The following is a 24954-nucleotide window of genomic DNA, read 5'->3' on the forward strand; positions in this document are numbered from 1 at the left end:
TAAGTGGATGTTTCTGTGTCTAACTGCTGCCAAAATTGCACTGGTTTTAATAAAAATGGCAAGAGTAGCCATTGTCGAAAGAAGTCTTGTTTGCAGTTTGTCCCAAGCCATGTAGGAGATACTCCAAATATGTAAAAAAATAAAATAAAATAAAAAAGTCCTGGTGAATTGATACTAAATTTAAACTTTCTTCTCTATACGCAAAACTATATGTGAAATATGTACCACTGAACATCTTTCTGAACACACCGTGGTGAAACATGGAAGTGGCAGCATCATGCTGTTGGGTTGCTTTTCTTCAGATAAGACATAGAAGCATGTTAAAGGTCACAGGAAGATGGCTGGAGCTTCCCTTTGCAGCATGATCATGCAAACTTAATGGAATTGTTAATATCAAATTATTTTCATGTTAGAATAACCAGGTCAAAGTAAAATAGACAGTTTGTGCCAAGACTTGAACATTTACATTAACAGGATGTTAAATATCCAATCTGACTGCACTTACGTGACAAAAAGAAAAAAAGTAAGTCTGTAGTTGTCCAAAAGCAGTAGAAACATAATCTCAAAAATATACCAGCAGCTCTGAGAGCAGCAGAATGTGGTTCTACATGTTGTACTGACTCAAATGCACACTGCAAGTTAGAGATTTTTATTTGTTAAAAATTTGAAATCCATGTATCATTTTCCTTCTGCTTCAGTTAAGCACTGCTTTGTGTTGGTGTATCACCAAAAATGATCATAAAACACATAGAGGTTGGTGGTTTTAACATGATAAAATGGAAGAAAAAAAAGTTCAATGGTTTTGAATGCTGTTACAAAGCACCACTGGTTTTCAAAATACAAATAGATGCAGCACCGAAAACGAAATCAAATTACTTTTGAAAATAACATTTTATTGATTTAAAAAAAAAAAAAAAAAAAGTTAAAAAATATGGGGCTACAAAATGAGCTCTACTTGTAAAAGGTCCCTTTGGTGCCACTTCAAAATAGCACAGCAACGGAAAATGTATAATTTAGTATCAAATGTTTCTAAACATAACACTGATTATAGTTCTATGCAAAACAACAAACACATATTTACATATTTCTATAAGTTTTGAAGGCTGTCGTCTCTGCTGCCAAACATCTGACAGCAGCAATTTACATAAACCCAAAATGAGAATTCCTTACACTAGCTTTTAATTAGTTTATTTGGCGTGCCTCGGCCGTCCGCACATTCCGATCCTTCTTATTAATCTTCATCGCTGCTCCAATTGTCTTGAAAGGCAGGGTTCACAGCAGAAAGGCCGACAGCAACCTGCGAGGAATTAAAATATCTACATCAGCTTCACATGCGAAGACGACGCATTTCTCTGAGTAGAGCCTTCACAAAAATAAACCATACATGTAACTTACAACATTAACACGGCGGATATTTGTGACATATTACTACTAACAAGTGTCGCCGTGTTCCAGATAATGCTGACTTGGCATAATTTAAATTCCCAGGATGACATTAGTGGTTTCACCGGAACAACAAAACCACTCCAGCACGTTTCTGAACTTCATTAGGAGGCGGCTCTATTTTCTGCCTTTATCACCACTCTTCACACAGTAATGGTTAAAAAAATAAATAAATTATATGAAAATAATGGATGTAATAAAAATCTTTGCAATATCAAACTTGAGATGCCATTTAAAAAATACATTAGGAAACCTGTAAATCCAAAGCAGTGAGATTCTTATAGGCTTTACTTTAGATAAACTTTTTTTTTAATTAAAATATTGGCAAACCATGACTGCAAAGGCAGTGTTGATACTGTTGATGTTTAGAGTTGAAATGTAGTTACTGTTCAGGCACTGAATAAATGGCAAACAAACGCAGATGGATTTTGTTTTTATGGGATTCAAAAACTGTACAGCATCAATCAAAGTAAAACAAACTTAAACTGATTCAGGCACGTTGTGTACTAAATACACGTGAAGTGTTTTAGGGGCTTGCTTTTTAATCACGCACACTGGAAGCTGATTTGGAAAGACCTGTGTAAAGACAAATATGAAGAGGGAGAGCATTCAAAAGAAGGAAAAACCTGTTTGAGTATTCTCGTCTGAGCTTTGAAACCAGACCTACAGCCTATCCTTTAAAAGGGTGGAGATTTTCCATTGAGCTCAAATCTCTAGTGAAAACAAAAGCAGTCATTAAAGTCAGCTCTATCTTAGACGTTTCTTTAATTTTCAGAATTCTTTCTTCTGTTGATACTTTCAGTTTTTAACGGCCTGTACCTTATTTTCACCATTGGGCTCTTCTTCCACGTCTGCGGTACGGACGACGGGTACCCACGACAGCAGGTTACCGTCTTTACCTCCGCTGTACAGCTCCTGCACACAAACAAGCATCTCTACGTGTCACCTTAAAGTCCCCACAACAATTTCCCAATGGCGCCAGCCTTAAATTCAGTGACTGGGGCCAAGTGTACAGTAATTAAAGGACCTAGAAACATCCACTCAAGCAAGTTGTCTCCTCAGAGACACTGAGTTAGCTTTGGGAATGATTGAGTTCAATGTAATTGAACAGGAATAAATAAAAAAAGTATGCTTTCAGGACTAAATGTCCTTTCCTGGAACTATGAGGTGATGAGCTGCTAAGCAACATTCTTATTATTCGTCACACGTCGAAAATGTGTGTGTGTGTGTGTCACCGGATGCACAAACTACCAAATAAGGCTGACAGAGGTCGAATGACACTCTGCGCCCCTCCTTAAAGACAACTAATCTAAGCTGATCTAATTGCTCTTTTGATAATTTGTCAGTAATATATTTCCATTTGTTTAAAAGTTGAACATGGCAACAAGCCTACATGATTCATCTGAATCTCCAAAACAAAATTTTATTGACATTTAATATACATAAAAGTCAGCAGAAAACTGTTGATGTTTACCAACTTGCCATGTAGTTTTAGAAATTTTGTACCATAAAATATATGACTATTACACACAGCATTTATGAGAATATTTAACAGCTCTGGAGTTGTTTTTTTTTTTTTTTTTTTTTTTTTTGCAAATTTTTAAAATATACATACACAATTTTACAAAGAATTTAGGGGAAATATTTCTACAATTAAAATACTTGTGGGTTTTTTGTCTGTCAAAAGGAAGTGACAAAGTGAGGAAGAGAAACAACTTTGGGGCTATTTGAAAAAAAGTAAAGCTTGTGAAAACATATTAACATTTATTTTGAACCACAACAGCCTAGAACAATGCATCCATCACAAACAAGTATTTTCTGTATCAAGTTCCAGTTTAAAAAAAAAAAAAAAGAATCATTTTCAAGTGGACAGATGTGAAACTGAACTTTTTGTTTCAATTTCATTTGGTGTTTCGTAGTTAAGCTGAAAGCTGAGAATAATTTCATGCTGCTGTACAGTCCTGAACTGTCAGCCAGTTCAAGCAGATGTCAGTTGCGGATCTTAGTAGTGACGTTACAGACTAAAATAAAACAGTCCTCACTGTCCTGACTTATTAAAAATGAAGCATTAAACTTCATTTTACATTTCTACACACATTAAGCTTATATGTGTAGAAATGGTCTAACTGTGGGAATTATGAACAAACTGTGGGAATTGTGAACAAACGGCAAGCAGCATGGGAGTAACTGCTTCTTCAGCTCCACAAGAACACCTGCATTTAAATTTATGGATGCAAATGTTGACACGGAAATCTTATCTGTCAAAGGGAGTGGCTGTCACATTGAGAGCTGAGGTGATGGGTTTATGAACTAAGAAGACAGACAACCTGACATGGACTTTCCAAGCGCACAGGAGAGAAACGTCGGACCGATCCGGAACTAGTGAGTCGTGCTGATACGGGGCCACGTGTAGCCTGGTACTTTGGAGAGTCTCACCTGGTAGTCTGGGTGAAACTCGCAGCAGTCCACGTTGTTGTAGTGACCCCGCAGCATAGTGATCAGTTCTCCTGTGTGCAGAGCGTACACCGCCACCGAGCTGCCGCACGGCACAAACACAAACTCTGGGCTGCAGCCGTGAGACACGGAGAACTGCAGCCGTTTACGGCTCTCATTGCAGACCTTCCCATAATTCACCTGAGAGAAACAGGAAAAGAAACTGGATGTGTGGGATGGTTGAATTATTTAGCTTCACGATTGTGAAACTAAATAATTCTCATTGCTAAATGGTTAAAAATGTCACTGCACATAAACTAGAAGAATATATACAAATGGGCATATTACATCAACACCTTTTCTCCTTGGGTCAAATTCTTACTTACTGTAGCTCTGATTCACTCCTTAGACATCTGGCTAAGGTGGTTCAAGGTGTCCTATTACATAATCATTACTGAAGTTTGACATTTGACCCAAAGAGATGTTTTTTTGGCCTTTAAGTAAAGACTGTGCCTCAGTTTCATAAGCTTATTAACTGTGGTGTCTATTTATCACATACTTTTTTATTTTACATTTTAACATTTAGTAGCCAGGTTCTCAGAAAAAAAAAAAGGAATGCAGTAAGTTTTATGTATTTTTACTTGCCATTTGTACATGTTTTGAGAAGATGCTCAGCCAGTGAAACAGGTTTTTTTCTTCTGTAGCTGTGTCTTTTGAAATGTAAATCACGGATGGCTATGAGGACAAAATCAGGTTGCGGGAACCTTACCAGCGTGTTTTTCCCTGTGGCGCTATTCCATAGCCTCATGCGGTCATCTGTGCCGGTGGTTAGGAGGTAGAGGCCATCAGAAGTAAAACACAGACCATTCACTCTGCCGTTATGGGCTGTGTTTTCTAACCAGAAACATGTAAAACATTTAGATTTGAATGTTTTCCTCCACTTCTGCTGGACATTTACGACAAAGTTATTTTTTATTTCAAAAGGTGTTGGCGTACATAAACATGTTTCAATAGAGAACTATTTTTATGGGTTCAGTAATGTGTGTGCATCCACAGACCTTTCAAAATTACAACAATCCAGTCATTTTCCTATCATTTACATTGATTTATGCTATATTTTTGTAACATTTATGTACAACATAGTACGACTGATGGTTAAAAAAAAAATTACAGGGCAGTGAAAATAAGTATGATAATTCTTGAAGGTGTCTAAGCCCATGATAATTTACTATAACAGCCTGAATAATTGGGAAACGAACCTGCCTGTGACGAGGCTTTCGACTTCTCTCCGTTGTGCTGATCCAAAGTGAAAAGACTACCTGAAGCTCGCCGCACATCCCAAATGTTCACCTTGCTGTCTGCACTTAGAGGAAGGAATAAAAGACATTTGCGCACTCACTTTCTCCTTGTCCATACATGACAGAAGCCAGTGTGCTTTAATTTCAACTGGCATCTGCAATAAAGAGAAGAAGCTCAATATTGTTTATTTACAACAGTGTTTGTACCCTAATTCTTGTTTTTAAAGGTCAATTTTCTGTTGGGAATTACCATGCTTGGCTCATTATAACATCCGTACATTACTCTAGGCTCCTCGCTGTGCCAGTAGTTTTCAAAATCACTTAGAATCCAAAGGCAGAGTGGTGCACCGATCCCAGTGGGTTAATTAGCAGGTCTAATGTGGCATGAAAATAGGTGGGGACTGTATCCACCATATGCTAAACTGACAGCGCCACTAAACCACCACATTGCCTGTCTGGTAGGGACGTGTTACCATTATCCTTGACTCTAAATGTGGCCAGATGGCTGGGATGTCATATGCCACAATCAGCTGGGCCACAACATAGTGGAGATCGCGACAATTTAAATTAGCATCGTCTTTGTACGATGCTCAAACGGCAAACTAGGTTCAGTTAAGAAAAAATATACATACTGCTGCAAAGCAGAGCTTACCTGGCAGTTGCTAAGATGTTCTCGTATCTTGGCGACCACCGCACAGCCAGCACTTCTGCTCTGTGACCTGGATATGCAAATATTATACTGGTTAACACATAAATATGGACGCAACCACACATACTGTGCAAATCGGCAGCTTACAAAGCTTTAGAAAATTTCCATTAGAGATGCATCAATCACTTCTTGAGGGATTTGAAATGATGGCGAATTTCTTCTAGGTTGACTGAGCTGTGATTGCCAAGCCCTATACTGATTTTAAACTTTATTCATCAAATACATCAAAACAAACTACAACCATTTTGAGTTTCTAAGTCAATAGCCAATAGCTTGTGCTTTGATAAATGTTTTCTGTTCTCACTGTAAATCAGATAAAAGATAATTTATCTTTTAATAACCTTTGGTGCATTAATGGGTATAATCTTAGAATTCCTACTTTTTTATTATTTCAAAACCGCTGCCTGCATCAAAGAATTTGCAGTGCATTTATTTATTTTTTTGAATCTTTTATACGTTAACATGTCTTTGGAAAAGAAGAATCGGAATTAGTCAAAACTGGAAAAAAAATAAAATAAAAAAAAAAGAGAGAAATTTGAACTAATCAGTTAAACCCTAATTGATGCATCCCTTTTTTGCGAATGCATTTAGATGAACCTTTAGCCATGTGCCTGGTTAAAGCTCTGCTGACAAACTGACGACAGCCTCAGTTTCATCGTCATGAACTTAGAACGCCTTTTTCTCTGGTGGTTCCTCCCATTAGGGTTTGAGCAAGACTGGTTCTTCTGCCTTCCTCAAATGCAAATTTTGTGTCTAATACAACTTCTTTAAGATCCAATAAAAATGAAAGCTCTTTCTTTATTATCCTGAATTTAGTTTGTCACAAATCTATGTAAAAGAATGTCAACTCTGAGAAAAATACTCATCATCCAACTTTAAGAATGTTTATTATTCAGGACTATCAACTATTTGCGTGCTTCCTTGAATTTCTACTGCAAGACTTCACAAAATATAACATTTGACCAATTCTGACTGTTAAATCTATTTTAATATAGCTCTATTTACTTACACAGAGCAAAGTCACAAAAAAAAAAAAAATATATATATATATATATACATCTAATCTCAAGGCTATTCACAGAACATACAAATTAAAACCATAATCAGACGTCTGCAGTCCAGTGCGGTCCACATTCAGTTCCGATCACTCCCAATATTTAGTCCGATTTAGGTCCAATTACATTTAGTCTCATTTGGTCCCAAATATAACAGTGAAGTCAAATTCATTTGATGATTTAATGCCAAGAGGTAAAAGTTACCTATTTAAGGAAGTCCAGATGATTACATCAGTTTTAACAAAAACAATTATATTCTATGTTGTAGCTATGTTTTATGCACAGAAAGATGAATCTTATTTTAAACATTTTTAAATTGTCAAAAGTTATTGTACAAAAGAACACAAACCCTGAAGAACGTGGATCCGTGAACCAGACTTCAGGTCACAAAGTTGAATTTTAGGGTTTTTGGTACCAACTGGAAGCACAGACACACACACACAGGTTTGTCTTAAATTACAACAGTGATAAAAGAGAAACAGATGATAAGCACAGCCCTCAAAGTATATGATACCAATCATAGTTTATTTACGTAGTTTCAAAATAACAATTCTTCCTATTAGCATCCAGCAATTACCCTCATGTAAATTCTGTCAGAATATTTTTCACAACATTAAAATTCTAGAATCTTACAGGTAAGATTTGGTTAAAACAACTGGTGATAAGCGACAGACTCACACGCCCTCTTCCTTTTGAAGTCATGAAAAAGGGAAACGCAGATATACATCATTCACAAAACCAACTATTGCTTTAGATGGTGGTTAAAGTATGACTTGATAGAAAACATTAAATATGTGAGTTCAAATTGCTTTTCAGGAAGTTTCCTTTAAAAGCCTTTGTTTCCATGGAAACAAAACCACAGTGTGGGGGATGCCTGTAACCTGTTTGACAGGCCTGTCTGAGAAGGAACACCTTTGGTCTTGAAGCAGGAGGCAGGCTGAGTGTACTGGTTTCTGTATGCGACAAGGAACTTATCAGTGTGTTTGTGAGAGGACACACACTCAGCAGGCCCGACGAACCTGCTGGTCCTGCTTCGTTACCCGGGAACGCGGAGATTCCGACAATGCTTCTCCGCTGAAGTGAGCTCATATGTAATCAGTTTCTGATCCTATTCTGTCCCCTCCGGGTTGATGTCATTTCACAGCCTGAGGTGCGTTGCGAGGGGTTCTGTCTGTGTTGTTTTGTGGAGCAACATGTAGCACAAAAAACCGAAACCAAGGGATTTCTGCCCTTGGTTTTGCGTTTGAACACAACGCAAGAAGCGCAAGAAAATTCTGAGGATGTTTCGTGTTAATAGGATGAGCAACAAGTCACGGTGAGAGAAAACACACCTGCGATGAGACTATGCTTCCTGGCAATGGGCGACAGGTGGTGACTGTAGACATTCCCCTCAAACTCAAACACTTCAGCTGGCTAAAACACAAAAGCAACAAAGAAAAAAGGAGCAATTTAAAATCGGATGATTAATTAAACAGATTAATTGAACAACAGAAGCCTTATGGTTTAGTGTGGATAAATGTCAGCAGAAAAAGAAGAAAAAAAAAAACAAAGATCATTGAAAAAAATGAATATAAGAGGGAAAAGAGAGAAGGCACAGCAGCTCAGCGCTCACTCGGGCAGCCACTGGTGGTTACAATGCAAATTCTTCTGCAAACATGAAAAGCTTCTGTGTGCTCCATCTGTCAGTGAGTGCCAGCACGAGCATGGACTGTGCCAGTGGGGGGAGGAGGACGAGAGGGGTTGGGGGGCGTTGCACAAACACTCAGTCACACACATACAGAGGAGGATCTGTTTGCATACAAATGTCACACACAAAAATGAAAAAAAAAAAAAAAGAGACAAAGAGAACAACAATGCAAAACACACAACACATTTGGAAAAAGGAGAGAGCGTGCATTTGCGTGGCGCTCACACACAAATAGAGTAAACTAATTAAAAGGTTAGTGGGTTCTTTTCTGTCCCTTCTGCGACCTTTAGAGGCAACCGTGGTGCCAGCGTAACTCTAGCACAGCTCTGGGCCTGCCATATGGGACGTAGAACGGAGGGACGCATGAAGCAGAAAAGAAGAAAGACAGATCGAGAGGTGGAGGGAAGTGCAAACAGAGGGAATCAATATGCTGAAGTTATTAACGTAAGAGGTAGACTGTGAATATAAAAAGCTTACACACCCTGTAAGGAGAAAATTTGTGGCATAGCAAAAGAAACCAATTCAGAAAATGTACGTGCTCTATAACACGGACAACTAAGTTAAAAATCAAACAGATGTTTAAGGTGAAAAAAAAAAAAAAGCATGGTACTGTTGTTGTTGCATAGTTGTTGATATTTGGCCAATTTTCTTTGAAAAGTGATCCAATTTGTCAACTTCTAAAATAATGGCCAAAGTCAAAAGGGAATTTTTTTTTTGCTAGTATCAAGTCTGGCAAAAAATGACTTGTTATTATTATTTTAGGAAGGTGACAAGAATTTAGATTATGCTGGCATCTACATGCATCTACTGTGCCATTTGTTCACTGACTTGGATCAATGCTCTGAATAATTCTTGTTATCACAGATAAAGTTCCTCTAAAACTTTAGTTTTCTTGAAGAGGCCTGGAGGTTTTTTGATCATGTGGCCCGACATTCATAAATCCCTCCACTTTCCCTGAGGCACCAAATCAAGTATAATAAAAAAACAATTATTTTAGTAATCTATTATTCTATCAGTTATTCTGAGAATTAATCAGACGTAAACATTGGCACATCTGCAGATTTACGGTAATCACCTAAGATTCACACAATTTGAAAATACATAAAAATTGCAAATAATTCAGTTTTTTTTTTCAGTAAGCAAAACATTGCTGTTATTGCATCTAAGGTGCAATAACAGCATTCATTTAGTGAAAACTTGATTATTTGTTGCTAAGTATGCATCTACAGCTAAAAAAAATATTAACATCAACAAGTGAAAAGCTCAGCCTTTTCTGCTTGACTTAACCATCAATACAGTGTAGGGCTGGTCTGCTTCTTTTTAGAAGGTTTTCTTATTTTAAATGCAACATGTATATATTTTTTTTGTAGTTTTGGCTTTAACTCTTCTGGGGACTGATACATTTAGACAATGAGATCTCTTTGATGCATTGGATGCATATCAAATGCTATGGCACAGAGGTATTGTAGTAAATACGTTTTGTAGAGATCACGGCTTACCTTTAAAGTCTCTGTGTCCCACACTTTCATGGTCTTGTCAAAGGAACTAGACACAAACATTCCCGTGTCATAAGGATACCACTGAACTGTCTCCACACTGAATTTGTGGACATGTCGACTTGACCTGTGAAAACAAAAATCATAGTCAAACCCTCCTGACATAACTACACTAAATAGTGTTTTCTGGTCATGTTTTAGTATTGGTAGGACATGAACATGAATTACTGTGTTGTGTTACATCCTTGCAAAAAAATCTTGTGAGCAACTTGAAAACAGAACAATAATAGATTGCTGCCCTCTAGCGGATGACATAAATAAGTTGCCATTTACCTTCCAACAGTCCGGACGGGTCGGCAGGTGTACTGTTGTTTCCCACTGTGGTTCTCCAGGTCATAGATGACAATAACTCCATCTGCCCCTCCAGACAACATACTAACAAATGGGAAAATATTTATTCTCAAAACAAATTACTTTGTCTAAATATGTATGAATTTTACATGATTCCCATTCTTTAACATAATTTGCTGCTTGTAAATTGGCATTTAAAAATAGAATACTGCAAACATGTTGCCCTATTGAGATCTTATCACTTTTTCCAAGAATATTTTCTATTAGATTAGTGGATAGCTCTGGTTAACTACAAATCCGAGTCTTAGTAATATGCACAGGTGTAACAGTATAGTGATGAAACAAAAACTTGAACTCCAATAACATTAATTCTGTGAAATATAACTGTAGGGAAATGATGACTGAGTGAACTTACTATCTGCCTTCAATTGCATCAATGTCAATGGTATTAATCCCATTTCCATGAATCCGGTCCACATCTCTGTCGGGATTTAGCTTCAGACTGAGGACTCTGACAGATACAGAAAGAGAGAAATTGCGTGAAACCTGATATTAAGACGACAGATTTTGAAAACAATCTGCTGAATAAACATTGGGGTACAGTGGGGTAAAGTTACAGTTATCAGATTAAAGGCTGTTTTATAAAAGCTAGAAATATTTGCCACAAGACGTGCAATTTTAGTCCATGCCTGCTTCTTCGTATTCTTTACTCATATACTAATAGTACACATTATATTATTATAGTTGTAAAGCAAGATGATTATAATCTAATCATCTAATAGATATTTGATTCACATCATCACTTTCCACAACGACTTTTTGAAGATCTTATTTAATTTTCCTTCAAGATGAAGAAAGTATTTTTGAACTGAATTCAACTTCGATCATTACAGCCTTACTCTTTAGACAAGGGGTTCCCTCACCTGTCTGTTTCTGACCTACAAAATGAAAAATGTATCAGGGTCATGACCCTCGAGGGTAAAAGAGAAAAAATATTTTTAATAAAGTAGCAAAGCAGAATTTAAATATACCACTTTGGTACGCTTCCTTTGAGATATTCCAGTTAGTATATAAAAAATTATTTGGCATGATGATTAACAAGATGTTTAAATAACCACTAAATATCACGGCAGATACTTGAATTAGAAAATCTAATTTATATTAATCTTGAGTCATTAGAACTTCCCCGTACAACAGTGTCGCAAGCCATTTAACTTAGCCAGCTATAAACGATTTACAAACACTTCAAATCTACCAGAGAATACATCAGCATATTTAATATTCATCGTACAGTTTCCCTCACCTTCTCGTTGACTCAGCACGTCTAAGTCGCAAAGGGTCATCCACACCGGCCTGTCTTGCTGATAAGAATCCCAACATTGCATCAACTTGAGGAAATTTGGTTGTAGAAATAAAAACTCAAATTTATTTCCACCAGCGGTGTCTAAAATAGCTTAAAGGTTAGCATGTCACCGAAGCTAAGGTGAGTTTACAATCCATGCGGAATACATGCGAATTATATAAAGCATTTTATAGCAAAACGATTTGCGTTAAACCATTTTACGCATTTAAAAAAACGTCTAAGTCCTGTAAAGTGCTATTATTGCATTTTTGATGGTTATTTAAACGAAACCTAACTAGCTTCACATAGGTTCCAAACAATGAGCCGCCATATTGCCTAGTGACGCAAAAACAACAATAACGGCTGTGATTGGTTGGAGCAATGTGACTGACCAATCACGAAACGGGATGCTCGCCGTAAAGTGAAGCTGTCAGAAAACTTGTCACCGGATAAACCATTGCTCTCCAGAATTCTCAGGGTGTCCTCCAAAAATGAGCAGGATTGTTGGCCTCCTACGGCGAACCTTTGGAATAGTACGTGAATACGTCGGGACAGATCACTTTGGGAATAAATATTACTCTATTCCTGAACAGAAGACGTGGACAGGTATCAACACTTTTGTTAAAATTAGCTTGTCCTGATTTCAAGTATAAAACTTACACATGCAGACATCTGAAGCCAACTTTGGAAACCGTTCGGTAAAGTTTTAAACCAGACAATGTAGGTCTTGCTCTGTTAAGCTTCTCTTGCTCTGTTACCTAAGCTTCTGTAATTTCTGCTCCATTTTTATTATCCAACTTTAAATTAGTTCTTACGAAGTTAGAAACAACAATTGTGGATATTTAAGTTCTTCATTCGCATTAATGTGACATTGTTCTCTTGTTTACTGTAGATTATGACATTACCCTTACCCTGAATCGTTCTGTCCTTACCCTTTTACCGTTGTAGTACTCAATTATCGCCGCTAGATGGAGGAACAGTCCAAATAGCAGCCAAGCAGCAGTTCTGCGTGTGATTATTATTTATAAGGAGGCCCTGCTGAAACCTGGTATCACTCACTCCAATCAGGAGAACTGTGTCCATTGGAATATAACAGGGCTTCCAAACTCTATTGCGAGAAGTAGGGTGAGTCTTTCCAAACTGAAATTGCGTTTGGGCTCTAACTGTCTCATAGGGTGGAGACACTGATCATGACGACCACAACACAGTGATTGAATGTTTGTTGGCTAGAGTTCTTTGTTGTAGTTTGAGATTTGTTGCAGGTTGGACTGTTACATTATTTTCAAAAAAACAAGACAATGCATTTAACTGTAATTGCATATCCACTGTGGCTGGCAAAACTATTCATTCCTCTTGAAAACATGGATTTTATTGGAATGTTATGTGACTAACCAACACAAAGTTGTGCTAAATTTGTGAAATGGAAGGACAAAGTTATGTGGTCATCAAAACAATCCATAAATGAGGAATGTTAAAAGTAGTGTACAACTGCAATCCACTCCATTTTGCTTTAGATAAAATCCAGCACAACCATTGGCGTTCAGAAAGTCACTCAATTAGAGTCTCGGTATAGATACAGCTGTTCTATCAAGGCAAACATGTGGATGAAGGTGCCATGGTCAGTTGAGGCCAAAATTAAACATTCAGACCACTATGTGTTACAGAAAAATAGCACTGTACATTAGCTAGAACACATTATGGCCAGTGTGAAACACAGGAGTGTCATGCTTTGGGCAGCAACTTTTAGATATTTCAGAAGAAGTGCAAAGACAACAACTCTAAACATAAAGTCAAAGCTATAATGAAATGGTTTAATGCATATTAATGTAAAAAAAAAAGTCGCCTCAATAAAATTCAGGAACTAGAGATTCTTAAACTTTCTGTTTGAGAATCTGTTGCGAGTCTTAAACATTGGATGTTCATGGACATCATCCAATCTGACACAGGTTTGTTTATTTTTCAAAGAAAAGTGAGAAAATTTTCATCTCCAAATGTGCAAAACCTAGTACAGATACTCCCCAAGGAACATGCCGCTTTGATCACAACAGAGTCTGCGAAATATTTACTCAGGAAGGCCGGACGCTCATGCATACCAGTCCTGGTTTTATAAATGAATATGGAAAGCAATGTCTTAATTTTCTTCCGATTCAAAATTCTGCACAACTTTGTGTTGATCTAGCACATAAAAATGGTTTTGCAAGGCCCTGCACATACATACACTTTAAATCCCAAGTGAAAGAGCAGGGCTTTTGCATCTTTCAGTCACCCATTTCTAGCCAGTTTAGAAGAAAATGTTTTGCCATAATTAATATGACTGAGTGGTTTATGACATGAATGCATTCCCTGCAGAAGAAATGAAGCCATTGTCTTTGCATCCTCTGTTTTGCTGTGGAAGGATCCACCTCTTGCGGGTTAAGCTTTTGCTCGTTTTTTTTTTTTTCTCCCTGAACGTGGCTTTATTTTATTTTATTTTATTTTTTTGGTTCACCTTTTCTCAGCAGTTTTTGCGGGGGAATCTTTCACCCGCATCGTATTTATAATTCATTACAAGGCAGCTCCTCCACCCCTGCCTGTCAACCTATTCAAATGAGACATCACAAAAGCTGCTCTCTAGCATGCTTACAAGGTAATGTATGCACTGTCCCATTGCTAAGACTCACAACTGCAGATAGGCTAGCTAGTTTATGTAAAAAAACAAAAAAAAACTGTTGAGATAAACACAAGTCTAAGCAGCAGGCAGGCACAGATAAATGCTTGTTTTTGCATTTATAATAAACATGGAAAGCGAGTGTTGCATCCGTTTGTCTCCATTCAACCTTGTGGAACTAAATCATATGCATTATTCAGTCCGTATGTCTTGCAGAAGCTAGCTTTTGATCTCAAACTGATAGGCCAAGCATGGGCTCAGGGCCTGGAGGCACAGACCACAGGGCTTTTCACTCAAGCGCATAAGTTTTGCTCGAAATAGGTGAGGAGTTTCTCTCTCTTCTGTCTCCCCGCTCTGTCTACCCATTTGTCCATCTCTCCACATTTATCCATGCTTAGCTGCTTCCATTTTCTACCTCTCTCCATCCGTTAACTTTTGAAAACTGGGGCGTAAGCAATTCTACGAGCCAGAGGTGGACTGTGTGTTAGGGCTATAATGGCTGCCATGATAGAAAAAAAGTTTTTATGTTTGTTTTTATGTGCATTTGTCTGATTCGATTTCAACAACTTCTATTCAGGTTGTGCTTTTTTTTTTTTTTTTGTTGCCCTTCCCCTTGTACTTCTGCCTCTACATTTTTTTTCCCTCCCCTTTGAAGTAAGTCCAGTGAAGATTCTATTCAAAACACTAGCATAGAGGGATAGACCCAGCAGAGAGCCTTCTAAATCCCTATCCTCAGATGTTGCTCCTCATCAAAATGAAAGGGCATTGGTATAACAGGGACTTCTAGAGGGAGAGGGGAGGGAAACGAATCTCGGCTTCTGGTCCAGCAGCTTTAAAGAGCTCACAGAAAGAGCTGCTCTGCAGGCTGCGGGGTTCCTGTGAGTCTCGCCTACAAGAAGAGCTGCTGACAATGTGGCCACTGGTCTTAGAAGGTCTTTGCCTTGTCGCTGTTTTCACTATGCTGAGCTGAGAATCTATATTCTCCCACCCCCCCCGTCTTTTTTTACGTGCACGTCTGTCCCCCAGGCCCAGCTCTGCCTCACTCTGCATGGGGGCACCGTGTCACGCTGCCCAGATGAAAGCCTGAGCGCTTTCTGGATGGGCTCATTCGTCTTCAGCAGCCAGACCCGGAGTCCCGACGCCCGCCTTCCCTTCCCTTCCCGTTTTTTTTTTTATTATTTAGGGAAGCGAGAGGCACGCTGACATTATCGGCTGCTGCAGGCACATTTGAAAATAATTGCCTGTATGATTGCTATTTTTTCTTACCTCTTTGAGGAGGTGTAGCCTTTGTCTTGGAATCAATGGCTGCTCAATACCGGACAGGGGAAAGGCAGTTTCCTTTCATGTCTCAGTGAAAGGGATGTATTTTTAGCACTGTTCGTTTTAGCCGTGTGTGTATGTGAGTGTGTGTGTGTGTGTGTGTGTGTGTGTGTGTGTGTGTGTGTGTGCCATGCAGTTTTAATCTATTGGTCCTCTTTTGCTGTGGAGAATGGAAGAGATTCAGAGGTTCTTCAGAGGTGTGCCACGCAGGCTGGAGAGAAAAGAAGCATTGACTTGTCGTCCTATCGCTGTCTCCTCTCTCTCTCTTTGTCTATTATTTATTAGTATCCCCAGCTTGGTTGTATGAAGTGAAAAAGTACTCAGTTCTGCTATTTTCAGGACGGGGCGACTCTTGAGGGGGTGGCGGGGGGAGAGGAAGGAGGTGTGTTCTTTTGCATTAGTGCATTTGTTAATGCACCATGACAGCTGCACACCTCAAATTTGTGTTTTTTAAAGAAAGTAGAGAGGGAGGAGGGGGAAAAATATCATTAGTTGTGTGTTTTCTCTCCACTTCATGCCCTAACACACTTAACACAACAACAGATGGCTGTGTGTCATCAGAGCGTTGATTCAAGCCTCATATTTCCACGCAAAGACTCACAGCGGAAAGAGACGAGGGTCCAAATGGCTGTTCATTCTGCCACAAGTCATCCCCTGGGTGTGATGAAGGAAGGTCTATCCCGCCATAGGACACCGAGTCAGTGTTTACAGGAGCGTCAGTGTCCAGAACCGCCACTGTAAATCATGCTAATTGATCAGAGGCGATGCAATGCGTGGGGGTTTAAATGAGGGTTCTTTAATCATTATAGGGTCTAGCTCATCTAGCTCCATGCGCCCTGCCAAGAGCGTATTTGCATGTGTGTCTTGTGGCTCATCATGGAGTGACTTCGCTTGTTCATTAAAAAGGCATTTGAAGAAATAGATGCTGAAAATGAGAGAGTGGCCGCATTTATTTTCAATGGCAGAACAATCCAAGTGGGCTGTGATCCAGCAACGGGGTGGGGGGGGGGAATTCAAGTGTTCTGGAGGTCCATTAACTGCTGCCTGTCTGCAGTGCAGCTGGAGATATACAGTGCCTTACAGGAGTTTCCGTTCTCGTCTGAACTCTTTTCTACATTTTCTCATCCTAGAACAACAAATGTCAATGGAACTTATTAAGATTTTATGTAATAGGATCAACATAAAGTTGCGCGAAAGGGTGAAGTGAATGTAAAACCATGCATGGCTTTCAAAAATTCTTTTCCCCAAGAAAAAAGTAAAAAAAAAAAAAATTAAAATTAAGCCCTATTTAATCTTAGAAACACTAAATAAAATCCAGTGCAACCAACTGCCTTCAGGCTTCCTCTGATTGTCCAAATATTCAGAGAGGGCCACAAAGGTCATCAGGAAGACAAGGGTCAGGGATAAATCTGTGGTGAAGGTTACAGCTTGGTTATGCTATAAGCAACATGCTACACTTTGAATGTCTCACAGCACACTGTTCAATCTGTCATCTTAAAATGTAAAGAGTCTGGCATAGCCAATCAAGACATGACTGTGTGCATATACTGATAGAATTAGAATTCCTATGTCGTCATTTAGCAAGAAAGCACAACAAAATTTAATTAGACTGTTGATTGTCCAGTCCAGAAATCTGGTCTTTATGAAAGGGTGGGAAGAAAAAAAAAATATTGTTGAGAGAAAGGCAGGGCACACCCTGGACAGATCGCCTGTCCATCACAGGACAACAGAGAGACACACAGGACAAGCAACCACACACACACTTGTACCTTAGGGCAATTTAGAAAGACCAATTAACCTGACAGTAACAGTCAAGTTTGTGGGCTGTGGGAGGAAGTCAGAGTACCTGGAAAGAACCAACACATGCATGGGGAGAAGATGCAAAATCAATGCAGAAAGACCGGGATTCGAATCCAGGACCTGGCAAGGCAGCACCGCTACCAACCGTGGCACTGACCAGTTTTCCTGAACTGAACACTGAACCTTTTAAGCAAAATGGTATTTGTTTAAAAAAAAAAAAAACTAACTCTACACCTTGACATCTCCATCTTTACTGTGAAACATGGCAGGTGTAGCAACATGGTGTGCGGGTGGATTTATTCAGCGAAATCAGGGAAACCGGACATAGTTGTTGAGAAAACGGATAGAGGTGAATACATAGCACTTATAAAGAAAACCTTTTAAAGGCAACAGCAAGTTTAATACTGATGAAGGTAGAGCCAATTGTAAATTGATATTTACATATACTCTCCAATTAGGCTGACTGAGCTTGAACTTAGTCAGCCTACTTTAATCTAATATATATATATATACTGACATATAGTCTACTTTGTGTCAGCATATCATATAAAATCCCGATAAGATACTCAGAAATGTAATTTATTGAGTTTTTCTAGCCTACATTTACTGTATGATTTACAAAGAGAAGGAACCAGAGCGTTAATGTAAAATAATAATATTCAGCTAGCCTAGATGTGTTTTGACACCCGAGGACTCTTTGTCGGTCAGAAGCTCAACCTGGAAGACTGACAGACAGGTAAGGCACAGCAGCAGACGGCTCCTGGAGCCTGCCACTGCTTATTCAAGTCAGAATATTTTAATAAAGCAGACAGGCAGAGAGAAATCAGGCAAAGTGGAAACGGAAAGGAGAAAAGATAAGACCAGGGGAAACTATTGGAGGGTGGAAGAAAGAAGGTGGGGTACATGGGATGAGTGACAAAGAACAAAGAAGGTGCTGACATATTGGGGTGAAATTATAGAGCGGAGTGGAGGAAAGAATGGATGGAGTAAAAGTGAAAGGAGGGTTTCTGACAGGGTAAAATGAGTAGGTGGATATATGGAGGGGGAACGCGAGGCGGTAGCGATAGGTTAATGGTGAGAGAGTGGTGGTTTTTGAAGATGTAATGGAGGGAAAGGGATGGAGGGAGCATGGAGGATTGGAGGTGAACAGAAAGGGGTGGACAGCTAGGTTTGTGAACAACATGCACATGGGCCTCAGAGGAGGTGTGGAGGAAGGAAAGGAAAGGAAAGGGGGGGTTCAGACCGCTCCAAAGCCTCACAAAGGATTCTGACTTCCTGCCTTACCGTAGTTCCTTTTACAAGCCAGTTAGGGGTTGGTGAGTAACTTTGTAAGGATGGGTGGTCTCAGACAGAGCGGGCCAAAGGATCATTGCCACTGCCGCCTTTGGGCATACGATCACAAACAGATTAAATTGAGGTTTGTATTTTAAATTAATAATTCCCCCACATTCTATCATAAATTGCTCAAACCTCTTTGGGAACAAGAAAGCGTCTGATAAATTAAACTGATCATTACTTTACGCTCAAGCTCCTCCCCACTGTAGAACTGATGGGAAAACAATGACTGGCATTTTCCTTCTAAACCTCATCCCACATCACTAGGCTTTAGTATAATGGGTAGCCATGGTTACAGGCTTCACATATGCCTTCCATGATTTTTTTTTTTTTTGCCCCTCCTGGAAAAGACTGTGGTGGAGAAAAGAGGGTGTCCTTATCGGTGCATCGTCACCCCTGTGTATCGGTGATGCTCATTGGATCTCTCCATCTTCATAAAGCTGTCTGTTATGATGCAGGCATTCACCCATTCCCCACACACAGCTCAGCTGGAGATAAATAAACTTGGCTGAATGCGACCTGACAGGCCTGCCCTGTCAAGGAGGCTTTTTTTTTTTTTTTTTTTTTTTTTTTTTTTTTTTTTTTTTTTTTTTTTTTTAATTTTTGCTTTTCTTTTTGTCCCAACACTGTGAGTCCAAAACCTTCCCCGTCTGCCTGAGAATGTTGCTCTCTATTGAGAGATGGTGACATTGCAGTTGGATGCTTTTAGCACTAAAAGTTCTTATTTAGACTTTTCTCCCGTTTTTTTTTTTTTTTAGTCTGTTGGATGGGCTTTGACTGCTCTGGATAACCGCACCTGAGCAGGGGCCAGCCCTCATTAAGAGTGAGAAAAATGTGGGTTTATCACCACCGATATGGTCCTTGCAATATCACAATTGCATGTTTTCTTCGTATCACGCAACTATATTTACAACAAACATGCACAAAAATTGCTGCCTCATTCTTCACTTTGGAAATTGCTGCTTTCAGTGTTTCAGGAAATCCAAATGGTCAAAATAACTCAATCAGTGGGCGATTCAGAGGAGTCTAGATCTAGAAATTATACTTAGTCAAGGGCAAGCCAGGGTTGAAATTCAGCCCAGGAGCTTGGTTTGGACAGGCCTTTAATCTGATTACGCAACGGACAAAAGTGGAAACATAATTTTAAGACAAATGTATAAAAACACAATATTTTTTTCCAACAGTCAAAACTACTCTGTGTTTGTGTTTAATGACAAAATTATAAACAACAAAAGTTTATTAAGGAAGCAGCTTGTAAAAATCAAAGTAAATATTAGGGAACCAAAAAAAGAATCCCCTATGACATTTATTAAGTGAAATTATAGGTTTTTAGACAGTTTCAGATGTCATAAAGTTTGGACCACAATCCTTTGACTTTAAAACGTTAACGCATAACATCCCTAACCTGCTGTAGTCGTGCTGCTTGTTTCTAGTGTCATCGCTGACCTTACCCCCTTCATCACAGAAAGTATCTGTTAATTTGATGCAACTTGGCGAGTCCTGCAGTAACTTTTTTGTTCTTTTATCCCAAAGTTTTTTAGCCACACCAATGTTTTCTCCTTACTTTTTTTTTTTTTGACGAATTGGAAAGGACCACTCATATCTCCATTTAGTATGGAAACTATCACAACTGCCTATGAAACTCCAAAGTGGCCGTGCTGATGGGCTTTATGGTGTAAGAAGAAGCAACAGGAACAAACCAGGCTTTTGGGAAGCATCACAAATCCCTGTACTTACAACAAAAAATATATAGACAAAAAGTTAGTTTGTTTCCTTAAAAAACAGCCCCTTCTTGTAGTTTTTTTTTTTGTTGTTGTTGTTGTTGTGTTTTTAGCTGTTTAGGAATTTGTACGGAATTCCAGCTGTGCAAATTCCTATACAGAAATTTCCCTGCAGGAAATTTCCTGTCCTGCAAGAACATTTCTTATCGAGTTCTTTGTGTTCCTCCGTAGAAGTGGACATTTGCATCTAAACGGTAATTTATGTATCTGGTAAAGGTTATGTCTGAGAGCTGTGCCAGTTGGATGATGACAAGGGTAAAGACTAGGTGAGCATGGTCTGATATTGGAGTGGGATGTTGCATTCTGGCACGGCACAAATGAACACGGTGTTTTTAAGCTGTAGATGTCAGTGCGGTGATAAAGGGAGGGTGTGACAGAGTCCACCTGTTGGGGTCTGGTGCAGAGTGTGTTTTAAGGAATGTCTTCCGTCGTTGTTGAGCGACATGTTTTCCCCTGACATCTTTCTCTGCAAAAAAAAAAAAAAAAAAAAGACACAGCAAAAGAGATGGCATGAAGATGCCGGGGATGACATTGTGGAGGTGAACAACCTCTCAGGCCGCCCCCAGCGGTACTCACCTGGGAGCTGATGTGTGAGATTGTTTGGGGGGGGGGAGGAAGGGGGAGTGAGGGAGTGAGGGGTTTGCGTGTTGAAGCAGGTGATGGAGTTTAGTGGGGTGTGTTCAGGGTTCAAAGAGCAGCCCTCGGAGCGCATCATGTCTTATTTTAACGAATGGGAAGGGTTGAGGTACGGCTGCCACGGCAACCCCCTCACCCATCCTGCTCCTCCGCTTCCATCCTTCCTTCTTTCCTCCCTCCCTGCCTGCCTTCCTTTTCCTCTCCCCTCCCCCAGGATTCACAGCCAGCCTCACAGATGAGTTGTGCTCAGACAGGTGAGATGGCTCATGAATATTTATGCTGTGGGATTTCATTCCTCCCTGCCGCTGGACCCTCCCCCTCCTCTCCAAGGCGGTGCTGCGTTTGTCCTTCACGGTAAAGAGGCAGCGTCCTCGCTCCTGTCCCTCAGGTTAATCTGCCTTGCTCTCTAGCCAGTTGTGTGTTGGTGTGTGTGTGTACAGGTGTGTATTTGACTAGTAAATAGGCTTCCCCCTAGTGAGTGATGAGAAGGCAGATGTGTCACAAGGGGGCCCGCTGAGATTGTGAGCTCCTAACACCCTTCATACCTCTCTGTGTCTCTTACTCAAGGTGGAGAAAGAACTGTGGAGCAGACAGATTACATACTGATGGACGGATGTGGCAGGAAGAAGTTATTCTACCATCAAAACATGCAATATTAATATATAGGTATTAAGATTTACTCGTTTATTAGATTTTGGATTCTTTTGATGAATCAGGTTTGATCCAGAAACATGAAGAGGCAAAACTCAGTGAGCCACATTTAAAGAGCCTGGACACAACTTCCTCTGCAATTGCATTTGAAATGAAATTTGTAATATGTTGTTTTTAAAATGTTTAAATGCAAATTCACTGGTTCTGGGAAGCAACCTTGAAAAGATCTGGTACAGTATGGTCTGACCTTAGTAACTTTTTAAGTCGTGGATAGATGAAAAGATGTGCAAAACCCTTTAACTTATTCACTTCTCAAGCTCTAACTGTATTTCACTGGGCCTTGGTGTGACAGACTAACAGAAAGTAGTTCTTGGTTGTGAAAAAGAAGGTTTCAACAGTTTTTTAAGCACAAATAAATCTGAAACAAGTGTGCGCTTGTATTCAGTCCCCCGGGTCATTACTTTTGTAGAACCGCCTTTGGCCGCAGTTACAACTGCAAGTCTTTTCAGGTGCGTCTTTATCAGTGTTGCACATCTGCAAACAAAGCTTCTTGCAGATTCTTTTGCAGCACATCTCGAGGTCAGTCAGATTGAATGGTGAGCTTCTCGGAACATCAGATTTATGACTTAGCAAAGATTCTCAGGACGTTTTGGCCGGTTGTCTTGCTGGAAGGTAATCCAGCAAAACTGTTTAGCCCTCCAATCCAGTTTAGCTCCACTTAATCTTCTATGTCTACCTTTTACACAGCATGACGCTTCCTTCACCATGTTCCATTGTGACAAATTTTTCAGGTTCATGTATAGTGTGTTTTTTGCATGAAATGACAAAAAGATCATTGGTCTCATCTGATTAGAGAACCATCTCCCACATGTTTGCCGTGTCCCGTGCACAACTTGTGTAAGAGACGCAGCAAACATATGGGACAATAAACTGGAAACCCTTTTCCAGTTTATTGTCAACTATGGACACTGCTGGTTGTGCTCAAGATATGCAAAGCACCCAATATTGTTTTATAAACCCAACTCTGTATTAAGCCTTTCTCAACTCACAGGTTTGTGGTTGGGGAAAATGCAAATCCAAATAAATGCTGTTTGTACAACACTGTTTGTCCATCACAAACATGCTGGGAGGATCCAGAATGTATGTACAAACAGTATTTGTCACTAAAATCCAGGGATAAAACCTGTACTGGCAGTGGGGTTTAGACACGCTGCAAAATCATCGTTACAGGAGTGGAAGCATGTCGGCGTTAAACAGGAAGGGAGGATGGGGGGTGGAGGAGAGGGAGAAACACAGAGGAGACAGAGAAAGGTAAGCTCCTCTCTTTATGCTTATTATTTAGGCATTAGCTCGCTAAGCACATTGCATGTGGGGACTTTAATGCAATTTTCCATTTCATTCTGCTGCCACCCACTCCTGATGCAAATATGGATATGATCTGTTTATAATTAGCATACCTGTTAAACGCCTTAGTTAGTATTGCCTAGAGAATCGCAGCCTTTTGTTTGCAGGCGGTTGTCTATGCCGTGCCATCTTGGGAAAATTTCAAGGAAGCATTTTCCCGAGAGACATCAAAGATTGGTTTTTGCTAGCTATCTGAAGGATCACATTGTTCATTTTCCCCCTTTTTGCTATAGTTTAGCAGCCGAACAGGTGAAATCTGGTGCTTGGATGCTGGTGAAATCCATCCGCGTGCTGAGCCTTTTGTGACAACCTAGTGGGAACCAAGGCAGAACTAAAGCATTACTAGCCTAATTAGCTGACCTGATTACTGCACGGACTGGATGGCGTGTGGAAAAGAACCATCCTCACAAGACATAATTACAGAACAGCACACAGGCGCTGATTTTCGATGGGGAACCCAGGGCCGTGAACAGAACTCGCGTCGTCACTTTGGAGGGCCATCGTTTATCCATCCCAGTGCCAGAGCTATCTGTCATGGCTGAAGTAAACATTAAGGCCATCAGTCTGCGGTGCGCACGGCGCTGCTCGCATCCATTTGTCCGTGTCCAGTGAGCTGCGGAGAGACTGTGATGGAATCCTGACAGATTGTCTGTGTTTGGGAGCGTGTTGTTTTCTTTGCCCATACATTTTTCTTCTTCAAGCCATGTTTGCCATGCATCATCACGCTCGCTCTCTCTCTCACTCTTGCTGCCTCCCTGCTTCTTCCCTCATCGCCTCATCCCTCCTCAGATAGACATCTGACTACCTGTGAGGAGAGAAACTATGGAAACACAGAACTTGTTATTTTTGAACACGACTCGTGTGAAGACGACACGGCAAAAAGCTGGCTCTTTCTTCTCCTGTCTCTCTGCGGTTCCCCCTCCCCGCCTTCGGTCGGCGTCTCCATGTCACTGTGTGCCAGCCAAACTTGTCTAATCAGCAGATTTGACCAAAATAATTGGCAGTGGCCTTGCTGCCAGCAAGCGTCGTGCTGTATACAGATAGGGAGAAGGAACGCTTAATATTCCAAGCAGCTCGTGCCTCTCCTGTTCCCTCTGATATCTGACCTCTTTTGTCTCCTGCTGGGCTTGATGTTGATTTTGGAGGGCATTGTTAGCCAGGGCGCTGTGATTGGAAGAGGTAGCCGGTGGAGGGGGGCCGTGGTTGGTTGGGTTAAAGGAAAAGCCCATTTGCATAAAGGCTTAGCCCAGATTTGGAGCCACTCAGCGAGATCTGAGGAGAAGGGCCCGAGGGCCGCGAGGTAATCATCCATGGCCTGTCACATTGCTGTCATCCCCGCGTGGATTTGTCTGTGTGTCTGGAGAACATTGTGTCTGGACTACTTTGTGTTTATATCCCTTTGCATTTGGTGTGCAACACTGGCGAGCACCTCCATCAAATCACACTTGCTGTCTTTTTATTTTATATATATATATATATATATATATTTTTTTTTTTTTTTTTTTTTTTTTCCTTTCCCGGGGGGGGGGCCCGCCCCAAGGGGAGGGGGGGGGGGACCAACCCTCG

At 40.1% G+C, this 24954-nt stretch overlaps 2 protein-coding genes across 5 annotated transcripts in view; one reads left to right on the forward strand and one right to left on the reverse strand.

Moving 5' to 3' along the window:
* Positions 1 to 867: 867 nt before the first annotated feature.
* ercc8 (excision repair cross-complementation group 8) lies at positions 868 to 12145 on the reverse strand. 4 transcript variants are annotated; one of them, XR_001426705.1, is made up of 13 exons: positions 11776 to 12145; positions 10888 to 10983; positions 10455 to 10556; positions 10125 to 10248; positions 8270 to 8351; positions 7288 to 7356; positions 5827 to 5893; positions 5136 to 5239; positions 4646 to 4770; positions 3880 to 4077; positions 2263 to 2358; positions 2070 to 2156; positions 868 to 1297 (listed from the first exon to the last, which is right to left on the reverse strand). XR_001426705.1 is itself a non-coding variant. In XM_015046602.1 (12 exons), the coding sequence occupies exons 1-12, from the start codon at positions 11850 to 11852 to the stop codon at positions 1232 to 1234; spliced, it is 1206 nt and encodes a 401-aa protein (XP_014902088.1). In that variant the 5' UTR covers positions 11853 to 12145; the 3' UTR covers positions 868 to 1231. The 4 variants fall into 4 exon arrangements, 3 of the variants coding, with proteins under 3 accessions (XP_014902088.1, XP_014902089.1, XP_014902090.1); XM_015046602.1 differs by lacking the exon at positions 2070 to 2156; XM_015046603.1 differs by having other exon boundaries at positions 868 to 2156.
* Positions 12146 to 12225: 80 nt separating this feature from the next.
* Positions 12226 to 24954, forward strand: part of ndufaf2 (NADH:ubiquinone oxidoreductase complex assembly factor 2) — a 20852-nt gene continuing 8123 nt past the window's right edge. Inside the window, exon 1 of the mRNA XM_015046608.1 lies at positions 12226 to 12420. Within this exon, the coding sequence (XP_014902094.1) occupies positions 12306 to 12420 (115 nt within the window). The 5' untranslated portion in view covers positions 12226 to 12305. The remainder of the gene's footprint in view (positions 12421 to 24954) is intronic.

Source organism: Poecilia latipinna, unplaced genomic scaffold (genome assembly GCF_001443285.1).
Source record: "Poecilia latipinna isolate Pla-1442-1.1 unplaced genomic scaffold, P_latipinna-1.0 Scaffold785, whole genome shotgun sequence".
NCBI classification, from domain to species: domain Eukaryota; kingdom Metazoa; phylum Chordata; class Actinopteri; order Cyprinodontiformes; family Poeciliidae; genus Poecilia; species Poecilia latipinna.

What these genes read in the sequence shown, in the direction of transcription:
- ercc8 (XM_015046602.1), bottom strand. Translation starts at nt 11,852, where the DNA reads ATGTTGGGATTCTTATCAGCAAGACAGGCCGGTGTGGATGACCCTTTG. An exon ending in CCCGTCCGGACTGTTGGAAG is followed by an intron (nt 10,249 to 10,454) that starts GTAAATGGCAAC and finishes TTGTTTTCACAG; the next exon opens with GTCAAGTCGACATGTCCACA. An exon ending in AACATCTTAGCAACTGCCAG is followed by an intron (nt 5,240 to 5,826) that starts GTAAGCTCTGCT and finishes CCTTCCTCTAAG; the next exon opens with TGCAGACAGCAAGGTGAACA.